Raw genomic sequence first — 11,598 nt, 5'->3', positions numbered from 1 at the left:
CACAGTCATGCAAGTTCCACACTGAGTTTTGGTCAGTTTCTGTGGGAATGACGTGATATTTTAAGATCCATCGGTGCATGTGGTAGAGCTGCTGGACCAAGAAATATCTGAGGCGCTAATCTGTCATGCTGCAACCTCTAGTGGGTGGGGGGCGTTAGATTGTTTTGATCCCTCAGTTGAGTAACCAACTGCTCTGTCTGCAGGTCCACTCCCAACACTGTTTCAGTGAGCGGTGAGATTAAGCCAGTTCACTCAGCACTGCCTGACTGCGCCGGGAGCCGTCCTGCAGAGAGGGAGCATGAATGACAACGTCCAGGTCAGTGAGACCAGGTAGTTTTGTAGTGACTGCATTGCAATTGACTGAAAATCTTGTGTTTAAACAGAGAACAAACGTGTGTATTTGAATTTTTTTGTTTTTGTTTTTTTAACGTTAACTGTCACTAAGTCTTTAAGGTGGAACCACATTTGTTTAATCTGTGTGATAAATTACCAATCAAAGAATGTCTTCATGTCTGTTGTTTGAACGGCCTATTAAATCGTTTGAGATGCAGTCACGGAGTGAGATTTGAAATATCAACAAGGCTCAAGTAAAATAACATAATTTAGTTACGCAACTGAGTTCTAATCCCTAAATCTCAAGTATGGCTTGGTAACGCCGGGTAATCCTCAGGCAAGCGTCACAAAGGGACTCCTTGTTCAACCAGTCTTGAGAGTCTGATATAATCATTTCATTGTCCTACTTTTTCCATTGAGATCAAAAAGCTCATTCAGAAAAGAGGTCTGGCCAAAACAGGAGCAGGAGTACAATTACTCTAAAAGTAACTATTGAAAACAATAACACATGTTCATGCACAACTTGTAAGCTGTAGTAAGACGCTCACTGAAAGAGGAACTCGGCTGTGAGTTGTTCCAGAGATTCAACTTTTGGAACAACTGATTGCAAATTGTCTGAAGATTGTTTTATGCCAGTTCATTTTATTTTAAAGACCACTGTGCGTCTTCAGTGCATATATACTGTAGTATAGATTTCTATATGTACATGCAGGAGGGGGGGGTCATCAGCCTTACTAGAGTCTACCAGGACAAAAAAGTTTCTCAATAAAATAATAATCATAAACACAATTTTCATGATGAGGATTTCTAATAGAATCAAACTCTTCTAAGATTAGAATTCCTGCATTATTACGGTATATATGCTAAAGATATTCCAGGTCCTTACCGTGGGAAACATTAGGTAACATTACCTGATATACAGTATTAGTCCAATCTCACTTTTTTTTTTTTTTTTTTCTGCCCTTGTCCTGTTCGGCAGCTTGGGCCAACAATATGATGTGATTGAGAGCCTTCGGAGTCAGAACAGTTTTTGGTCTAGCAACAGGGAGAGACCTGGAGTCTCCTCCTGTTGCCTTCTCCGTCAGAAGTTGGCATGGCTGCCGTACACGACCGGGGGGGAACGCACAAAGAGAGAGAGAAGAGAAGAGAGAGAAGAAAGTTTGAGGGGGGAGGGGGGAGGGGGATAACATACAATATCCTTGTTGTGCTACATATATTATTTGCAGTTATCACACTGATCCAAATACTTTCCAACTGTTTTTTGATTAAACCAGCCTGAGCAGCTCTATCTAGACAGTAAAATGATTTCTTAGATTAACCAGCCTGAGCAGCTCTATCTAGACAGTAACGTGAAGCAGGAACATGAATTAACAAAGAGGTGACAACAAAAGAGGAACATGATTTGTGAAGTTTAAGCAAATGATGATAGAGAACAAGCAACTTCAGAAGCACCTTTCGTGAGGAGTGAAAGTGTGCGTGTGTGTGTGTGTGTGTGTGTGTGTGTGTGTGTGTGTGTGTGGCTTGTCCACTGGGTGTGACCGGAACTGTTGTGGGGGGACTCATGACGACACCCCGGGGTCCGAGGCCATCGGGCCCGGACACCGCCACCCCGGCAGACGGAAGCCCCCCGGGCCCGGGGAGACCCCAGCGAACCACCCCAGAGAGCCACGCCCCCGCCCAAAAAGCACCAGGCGGAGAATGCAGAGAGGAATCCCCCCCAGGCAAGAGGGGCCCACAAGAGAAGGATAAAGGGCACAGGGCCCCAGGCCCCGACCCAAGCCGCCAAGCCGAGAAAAGGCCGGAGCAGGGCCCCCGGGCCGAGCGGGCCGAGAGCCCCCCCAACCCCGGCGGCGAGTCCCGCCGCACCCCCGGGAACAGGCCCACCCACCGCCCCCCCCCAACCCGGCAAGGCAGAGACGGCCACAGCCGCCGCGCCCCGGACCAGCCCCGCCCCCAGACCCAGGAAAGCGAAGGCCGGCGCAGGTCCCGGTCGGAGGACAGTCAACTCTACACCCCCAGGAGCCTCATATCCCACCCGCCCCATGATCCTCCCCCCCCGATCTTCCTGGAAGAACCCAACCCCTGACCCACCCCACACACACACACACACACACACACACACACACGACGGGGGGGGGGAGGTAATGACTCTCGCCCACCCCGGCCGCCGGCCAGGCCCCCACCCGGCCACCGCGGTGTCCCAACCTCCACCAATCCAACAGCAAATGGAGAAGGAGCACCGCACCCCAGCCCCCCCACGAGCGCCATGCCCGAGGGAGCGCGCCCCCCGCATTCCAGCCGCACTCACCCCGGTGCTGGGAGGAGCCACGTCTCCCGCCCTTCCCCTGCCCTATATGTGTGTTGGATGTATGCCAATCTCACTTGACGCGACGCCACTTTTATGGATCTCACACCTCGCGTCTGTGGATTAAAGTGATGTGATAATTTGACAATGTTGCTCGGTCGGTTCGACATGCTTATGTGAAATGTCTGAGTTGAGTGTGTGTGTGTGTGTGTGTGTGTCTTAATGCTGCATGCCGTCAGTGACAGCATGGTATTTAAAGCTGAGCAGTTATTTACCAAAGGTTGACAGAATACAGCAATCTGGGCCACGAGGATGAAGTGACAATTTATATCTCGTCTGTTCTCTGTATTTAAATTTCTCTTGTCCTTAAGTGTCTGTTACATTGAACTGAAAGAACACACTTTCACACACTGCCAACAGGCTGATGAGGTGCTGCGGCAGATCGAGCGGGAGGTGCGGATGCGGGAGGGAGCCAGTAAACTCCTCGCTGCCTGTTCCCAGAGAGGCCAGGCCCTGGAGGCCTCCAAGAGCCTGCTCACCTGCAACGCCCGCATCCTGGCGCTGCTCAGCCAGCTGCAGAAAATGAGGAAAGCACAAATCCTACAGAGAGACGGACACAGGTCAGATGGGATGAGAATGAGCTGAAAAAAGAAAAAGAAAGGCTATTATGTAGAGAATGAATTTAAAGGGCTGTTATGCAAAGGTATTATAGGGCACATGGTTCTGCTACGCTCCCTGATTAACCCCTTATATCCAGGGATATGGGTTGTGTTATCCATAGTTTGTTTTATAGTTAAGGCATGTTAGAGCCCGCTATGTAACAACGACCCAAATTGTTATCAAATATAACGTAATAAAAACCAAAATGTATTGACTGGTCCATAATGTAACAAAACTGTTGAGCCCAAAATGTAATAAAAAAAAAAAATTGTATAACCCAAAATATAATAACTGGTCAATAATGTAACAAGCCCAAAACCTAAACAGTTTTTAATATTACATTATAAGGCTGCCTAAAATATTGTTCACCTCATAGTGAAATAATTTTTATTACATCATACATTTAAATTCTTGTTAAATCTTTTTACATTATTGACCTTTTGTTATATTTAGGGTTTTATTTCCTTATATTTCATAACAATTTGGGGTCGTTGTTATATATCAGGCTCTAACAAGGCAAGTACAGTGTTGCTTTTTGTTGTTTTTAGTTTTTCTATCAGCAACGTGTTCACGTTAGTGTTCCTGTTATTTTTTGTTTCTACTCTGTTTAAACTGATGATTGATGAAAGGTGTTTCGCTGCAGGCCATCTGAAGATCCAGTGCCCTGCGCAGGCAAAGTGGCAATCTCGGGTGAGTGTTGGTAACACAATGTACCACAGACATATATAGTAAATGGATTCTGCTTATATAGCAGTTTACCACTGATTCATCAGTCCGCAAAGCACTTTGCAGTGTTAGTCACAGTCACCCATTCATATACGAACAGTGACATCCATGTTAAAGGTGCTTTATCCCATTCAGGGTTGCCAGGGCCCGTCACAGGGCAAAGACAAAGAGACAGACAGCCACACACACTCAATCCCACCTATGGGCAGGTTCACTAGTTAAGCTCAAATGCACTGTGGGAGGTAAACACAGTACCATGGAGAAATCGCATTGTCGACAGATCTGACTCACAGTTCGAAGCTCAAACACAAGATAAAACCTGCCCAACGCAATAACAATCAAAAACATGTAATAAAACTTCCGACTGAAGATAAAAGAAAAATGGTAGGACAAACATTCTCTCATCAACCAAATAGCAACACAAACTTTTACCCCTGAATATTGTGTCATAGTAACCCCGATAAGTAATCCAATGCCAAAATGAAATGAGGTTTTTAATTGGGCCAATACCATTACAAAATGACACTTGACAAAATGCTGATTATCAGGGATGATGTCAAGCAGATTCTCTTTCAGTTTAAAAATAAATGAACTAATAATCACTCAGTTTGTGCAACTGAGTTCCGACAGAAAAATCTTATTGGAGTAGTAGAAACAGTATGTTTGTTTGTTTTTGTTTTTCTTTACCTTTTATTTATGAAACAACAAACAATACAATTACAAACTCTTGTAGAGAAAAACAATCTCAGAAATAAACAATGAACATTTTTTAAGGAACATGCTGGGGGGCATTAACAAAGTCATCCTCAATAATGAATTAATCATCGTTTAAAAATCAAAATCAGCTTAAGAGAAAAAAAAGGCGCATCCATAAAACTAGTCAATGTCTACAAAAGAAAAATACCCTTTAAAACAACAAGAATTTGGATAAATTTTTCTGACCATTTTCCAACTTCGTTCATTTCTGCAATGCTGAAAATTTTTATTTTAATTCATTAATAAAACAAGGAAATTATGTTTTCTTTTTTTTCCATTTGGAACAGTGGATGTGATATTTCGCCAAAAGGATAACTACATCAGTAATGTCCGGGTTTAAATCATGTAGAAACGGTATGTGCACTCATATTCACCAAAGCAGCACCTGGGTCACACGTCACAGCGGTATCACTCCGCCTCACAGGTGTGTCGTTAATTACAGTAATTGCAGCTGAAGCTGGTCAGCTTCGCGTTAATGACGTTGGTGTGTCTTGTGTTTTATGGTTGCATTTAGAATATAAACAGAGAAATGAATGTGCATGGTGGAAACTAAAGTATAAATGGAAGGCGCGGCAGGCGGTACATCGCAACAGTAAATACATTTTCCTTCAATTTTTTCTTAAAATGTTGTTTGTTAGAAATGTCAGACATAGAGTCTAATTTCAGAGTAAGCACATAAATAGCGCGGTGACAGTCGTGCGTAAAGCTGCAATTTGGATGCGCTCTGGATGCACCGGTGTTGGAGACAGACGACTGTCGCCTCCAACTCTCGAGTGACTGAGGATAAACACACAAAGTCCCTTTTTACAAGTCCCTGTTCAAATATTTAATTCATACATTTAATAAACGGATAAAACTGAACTTTAATCGGTCCGCTGTGGTCTCCACCAAAATGTCTCCTCCCCTCTCCGCCACACACGGTGGTCGTCACAGCCCTGGGGGCTGTTTTGGGGTCCAGCGGTGTGCTCGGGTACTGCGCCCCATGATGTCACTCTCCTCTGAGCCTCCACCTTCAGATCAGTTTTAAAAAGTCTTCGATTGATTCAAAATGCTGCAGCCAGAGTCCTGACAAGAAACCAGCATAAGAGATGACATCACTCCGATATCAGCTTCTCTTCATTGGCACCATGTTAAATCTAGAATACAATTTAAAATGCTCCTTTTAACTTATAAAGCTCTTAACAACCAGACTCCACCATATCTTAAAGAACCGTCAGTTCCATATATCCCCAGAAGAATACATAAATATAGTTGAATATTACTAGTGGTCTCCATGCTGCAGCTTGAAAATCAATGATTGAAACTATTTATTTTCTAACATTTGCATCAAATTTTAAATTTTTTATTTTTTTAAATCATCTTGACATGACTGCTCAATTTCCATTCTTATCATTTTCATTTTGCAGACCTGCGAATCCCCCTCATGTGGAAGGACTCGGAGTACTTCAAAAACAAAGGAGGTAAGCCACAAAGGTTTCAGCAGGGAAACATTTTAACTGAAAGATCTGGCACTTCTTAATTTATGCAGTGTATTTGTGGACTAAAATTATTTTTTTGGGGGGGGGGGGGGTTATTTCTTATCTACCATGAGAAATTAAAAGTAAAAGTAAAATCTGTAGACTATCCAAAACCATCAATCTGTCACTTCATTTGGCCTCTGAGAGACTTGCATCATATGCTCAAAGATTACAATTTTTTTCAAAATGTTTTCCTGAATCCTAATCTTAAGGCCTCACAGACTGAATCTCCATATAACTTACTTTTATTGAATATTTTAGTTGTATTGTGTTGGTTTTTCATTCTTGTATGAAAGCACTTTGTAGCCCAGGCAATGTTATGTATGGTATGTTTATGTTATTGTCCTTTTTCCCCTTCACTTGCAGAGCTTCATCGCTGTGCCGTTTTCTGCCTGCTTCAATGTGGCACGGAGATCCAGGACACTGGCGTGGTGATGGTGGACAGGACTTCAACAGACATCTGCTTCGAAGACACAGTCATTTTGTGAGTCTGGTTTATTCTCGGTATAAATTGATTCCGTGTAACTTTGTAGCAGATCTTAATTCGATACAATTAAATTCAACTTTATTTATATAGCACCACATTCAACACAGTCATTTCCAGATGCTTTTAACCCAACAAATCCACATGAGCGATTCCAAACGTCGGTGGAAAGGAAAAACTCCTGACTGGAAGAAGCCTTACCGTCTTGCCGTGTGTTTCAACAGCAACAATGTGGGCCCAGAGTTTCAGCTGCTTGTGGAGTTGTACAGCACTCGTGCGGTGGAGCCTTTCCCACCCGGAGCGGTGGGACAGAGGAGAGGCGTCCGTCTCGGGGGCTCTCTGGGATGCTACTCGGGAAGAAAGATCCGGGCGGCATTTGAGTCCGCAACTCTCTGCGGGTACATTTCCACTGGAGGGGACGTAAGACCTGGAAGCTTGTCACCGCCTTTATTTCCTTACCTGTCCGCCTTGTAAGTGTCGGAGGAAAAAAACCTCAAGTAACACTTTAATGGTGTCCGTCCTCTCTGGGGAAAATCACACTTATTAGTGTTCAATGTTTTCTCTTGAAGGGGGCCTAAGTATAACCTCTTGGCTCACACAACACTGACAATTAAACATGTCCAGGAGGCTTTCAAGACCCATGATCTGTTACTTTCAACAACAGGTGATTTATCTCTTTCTACTCTGGTCGGCTTCTGTTTCTATGTGGTGCATGCCGTTCTGGACATATTTTCTCTTGAAAATTACAAATCAACCCTTCTTGTTTTCTAGAGGAAAGTCAGTTCTGGTTGCCTCTGTACGGCAACATGTGTTGTCGTTTGGTTGCGCAGCCTCTGTGCATGATTCAGCCGGTGATAAGCGGCCAACTCAAAGTCAAGGTGACGAGATTTTCTCATGTTCCCCCACTTTCAAAATTCTGAAGATCATTCTCAAATGATCATCACTCATAGTCTCGCTTCCCTCCCCTCCTTTCCCTCAGCTTGAAGACGACTGTAATCACTGGGAAAACGTCTACGGCGTCCTCAGAAGGCAAACTCTTATCTGTTGTCGGAGTCCAGCAGACCTCGAATCTGATGACGAGCCGTTGCTTGTGATCCCCATCATAAAGGTTTGTGGTGGAAAAAAAAAAAGTAGAGTCTGGTGAATAACTGCATCAAGTCATTACAATTTATTGTGGTAGTCAATCTTTATGCGGTACTAAGCTACAGCCACTAGGGGTCCCTGGTGAACTGATAAATAGAGGGGACAGGGTGAGCCTCTAAAGATCTTGATGTAAAGTTGAATCCCTATCAACCTACAGCCCTGCTGACAGTTTATCACAATATGAGATTGTATCACACATCTTTAAACGGCAGTAGGAAACAAAAGATTCAGCAACTTTTCCAAAGTCAGCTTTTTATTATTGTATTCAGTTTAAAAAAATAAATAAATCATTAACAAATCTACCATGGCATGATTTCCACTCAGAATGTCTCAGATTCTCATTAAATCCAAGACTTCAACATTCATTTTATTTACTATGTCAATGATATTCAAAGTAGTATGATCTGTTACTGATTTGTCATTTCTAAGGGATTAACTCTGAATCATCATTCAAAGTGATTCAAAACTACAGTGAACACGCCACTCATAAGTACAGTAAATAAACACATGCTTACAGTCTGTTGTTTTTTAATTCACTTTAGCTGTATTACTAAGTAGTGGGTAATTGAGATGATCGATAGCTTGCTTGTGCTTTTAAAAAACTAATTTGCAACATTCACCAAATCAGATTTGATATGCCTGAACAGATGGTCTATTTTTAAAAATCATACACTTACAAGAAGGAACTTGATAAACTGTGGAGATTTGTAATTCATGATATGATTTCATCTTGAAAAAATGCATTTCCAAACACTTGACTTGTGTTTTTATATCTGAAAAGGAAATGACAGATTTGTATGTCATGCTTGGTTGTTTTTTTTTTTTGTTTTTTTTGTTATATCCTTTTGCTTAAAGCTGTGCACCTGAAACCAGTTTTTCCAAGCACAGTTTGAACAAGTGCCACAGTTAATCTAAAAATGTGATCCGATGATGAAAGACTGCATTGAGTTTCTTTTCCTGATACTTCAGTTTCACTTGACTATCAAAAATACATTTTATATATATGTATATATAAAGTACAGTGATTTAATATAAATTCAATATAAAGTGAATGTAAACACACAGTCGAGGACTTAACGTGAAGAAAGGTATGTGAACAGTATGTACTGTGCAGACACACGTGCATTTCACTGTCATCTTTACACCTACAAGCGAAATGTGTGGTTATCATTGCACCTGCAACTTATGTGACGCTACCGGCGGTTTCAACCGCAGTGAAACGTCGAAGTAACAAACTCAGTCAATGTGGAAACCTTTGCATGTATTAAAACATGGATATACTATGAATTCATGTCAACTAGTGTGCAAATGTGAGATTATTTTCAGGGGAGATGAGCTGAGGAGCATCTGTACCTTTTATAAAGAAGACAAAACATCATTATATAGACACTAAGATCCAAATGCATTTTGACCCCCACCCCCCCCCCCCCCCCCCCCCCCACATGTTTGGTCACAATAATTAAAAAAAAAATTGAGAAAATATTTTTACAGATTTGCCATCAGTTATGATCAAAATTGTCTTAAATATTACATTATTTTATCAGTGCTTATGTATTCAACCATTGGTTCAACTGGTGATATCTGTTCAGATGATTCTGGTTGAAATCCATGCAAGAAATCCATCTAAATAACAAGATGTTTTGTGTTTCCGTGCTAGGATGCCGTTGTCCGTGTGCCTGACGACGATGCTGTGCATTGTCATCACATACGCATCAGCACACAGTGTCAAGGAGCGTCTGCAACCTACACTCTGACTGCGCACACGGCTGAAGACGTGCAGCGCTGGAACCAAGCCCTCTGGCAACACATCTACAACCTGAGTAAGGCTCGAATGACACCATCAGTACGTACTTACAAAGCTGCTTCGGCTGCACTTTAGCAGGCCAAGGATGGTTTAGACTTTCCCGAGAGGGGGACATTGAGAAGTTTTTCTTTATTCTTTTTTAAAATTTCCTCCCTGAAATCATGTGTATGTTTAGATAACTGGAAGGTGTGCACACAGCAAAACAAACACCAACAATGTCAAGAAAACAGAGGGTTCACTCTTGTGCGAAAGTAGTCAGTCATATGTGATGATAGTCTTGTTGTTTTAGATCACTAAGAATTTTAAATGGATTTGGATGGCATCATAAATCAAACCTCTTCTTTTAACTGTTCTGCTTGAAACTTGTTTCTTGTTCTGAGCTACATAAATCAAGCAGGGGAACTGGAGCCGGTTCCAGTAGACATGATGCGAAAGGCAGGATCCATCACAGGGAGAGACGGATAATTACACTTAAATTTACAGAATGGAACATAACAAGCATGTTTTGATGACTGTGGGAGAATGTGCAAACTCCACACAGAAAATTCCAGTAAGATACACCCATTTAGGAAGAACAGCTCAAAACAGGCAGTGATAGGCCTTAAGATAAAGGAACAATGGGGGGGGGGGGGGGGGGGGGGGATCAAAACTCCCCACCTCAAGAGTTTGCAATATTTTTTTTTGTTTACAACTACTTTGATTTCTTATGCGCAAAAAATATTAAGTGAAGCCAAACACGGACATGTGTTCATCAACATACAAAAGCAGGAACCTTCCAAATTAAATCACTTGGCATTTTCCCAAGACTGTTCAAGACTCAAATTAGGTTCTTCCCGATTTCTCTAACGTATGCAACCCTAATTGTGACAGAGCAGACAAATCCTTGTGCCTTGGTTACCCCCCAGGGGGTTTCTGGGCCACAGATTGGGAACCGCTGCTCCACGTATAACAAGTTATGTATATTCCAAACTCTGTCTCTCGTACAGTAACTGTGATACATAGATTTGTGTATTGCATTGTTTGAATTATTGTGAAAAGACTATCAGAGCAATTTTGCTGTGAAAAATGACTTCTCTCTACTGTGTTCTCCAAGAGCCAGGCATATGACTGACTAATGTGACCGTTGAGCGGTGTGACAGTCATACCTGTATTTAGAATACAATTTGGTGGAAGAACAGGATGATCAATCTTGTCTGGTCTCCAATTGCGTTACTGTAAAAGCAATTGGAGGGGTTATTTATCTGGCTTTATGCACATACCTGTAAAGGGCCCAGACTATACATCAAGATGAACTGCTTGCTATGTGACATATTTATGGTATAAGAGACACTCCCTTGCTACGTATTCAATGAGTACATACTAGTATGTGGTTCACACAGGAACAATGTGTTCTTTTATCATGATAGCTGGGGCTTGATGAGTTGGATGACACATAGTGTCCATAGTTTCAACGTGGCGCATTCACATGTTGGTTTCATCACATATAAATTGAAATATTTCAAGTCCCCCTTTCAATTTTGATTCTCCACCATTGCTCAGATGTTGTGGAGGCCCAGGTTGCCTTGAAAAATCTGTATTGTCCTTATGGTAGTTCTCATCTTTCTTTTGCACGCAATTTAACATCCCCTTTTTTTGCATTGTAACATTTCAATTTCCAACATTTGGTGTTTTGAAGACATGTTCTAAAAACTCTAAAAAGCAGTGGTCTGGAAAAAAAAAGCCAAACACTAAACCCGAACATTTACTTTTCAAAATCCACACTCGGTGTTCCAGAGCTCCACCCAGAAAAAAAACTGGTCTTTAATCGGTCTGATAACCAAGTTTACCGTTGCGATCTGGTTGGTTATCACATCAGTGAGCCGCGCTCTGA

General features: G+C 42.2%; 1 protein-coding gene across 3 annotated transcripts in view; it reads left to right on the top strand.

Moving 5' to 3' along the window:
• The first annotated feature begins 206 nt into the window (after positions 1-206).
• Positions 207-11,598, top strand: part of LOC308117818 (rhotekin-like) — a 60,282-nt gene continuing 48,890 nt past the window's right edge. For 2 of the 3 annotated variants that reach the window (XM_080476955.1, XM_080476954.1), the window contains exons 1-10: positions 208-316; positions 3,059-3,258; positions 3,942-3,988; positions 6,187-6,240; positions 6,664-6,781; positions 7,006-7,251; positions 7,351-7,445; positions 7,553-7,659; positions 7,761-7,889; positions 9,582-9,744. In XM_080476955.1, coding sequence (XP_080333081.1) covers positions 299-316; positions 3,059-3,258; positions 3,942-3,988; positions 6,187-6,240; positions 6,664-6,781; positions 7,006-7,251; positions 7,351-7,445; positions 7,553-7,659; positions 7,761-7,889; positions 9,582-9,744 — 1,177 coding nt within the window. In that variant the 5' untranslated portion in view covers positions 208-298. Of the gene's footprint in view, positions 317-3,058; positions 3,259-3,941; positions 3,989-6,186; positions 6,241-6,663; positions 6,782-7,005; positions 7,252-7,350; positions 7,446-7,552; positions 7,660-7,760; positions 7,890-9,581; positions 9,745-11,598 lie in introns of all 3 variants that reach the window. The other variant, XM_080476953.1, reaches the window with a different exon arrangement.

The sequence above is a fragment of the Lipophrys pholis genome (genome assembly GCF_963383615.2).
Source record: "Lipophrys pholis genome assembly, chromosome: 12".
NCBI classification, from domain to species: domain Eukaryota; kingdom Metazoa; phylum Chordata; class Actinopteri; order Blenniiformes; family Blenniidae; genus Lipophrys; species Lipophrys pholis.
Note: the sequence above shows the minus strand (reverse complement) of the source record. Positions and strands in the feature narration are given on the sequence as shown.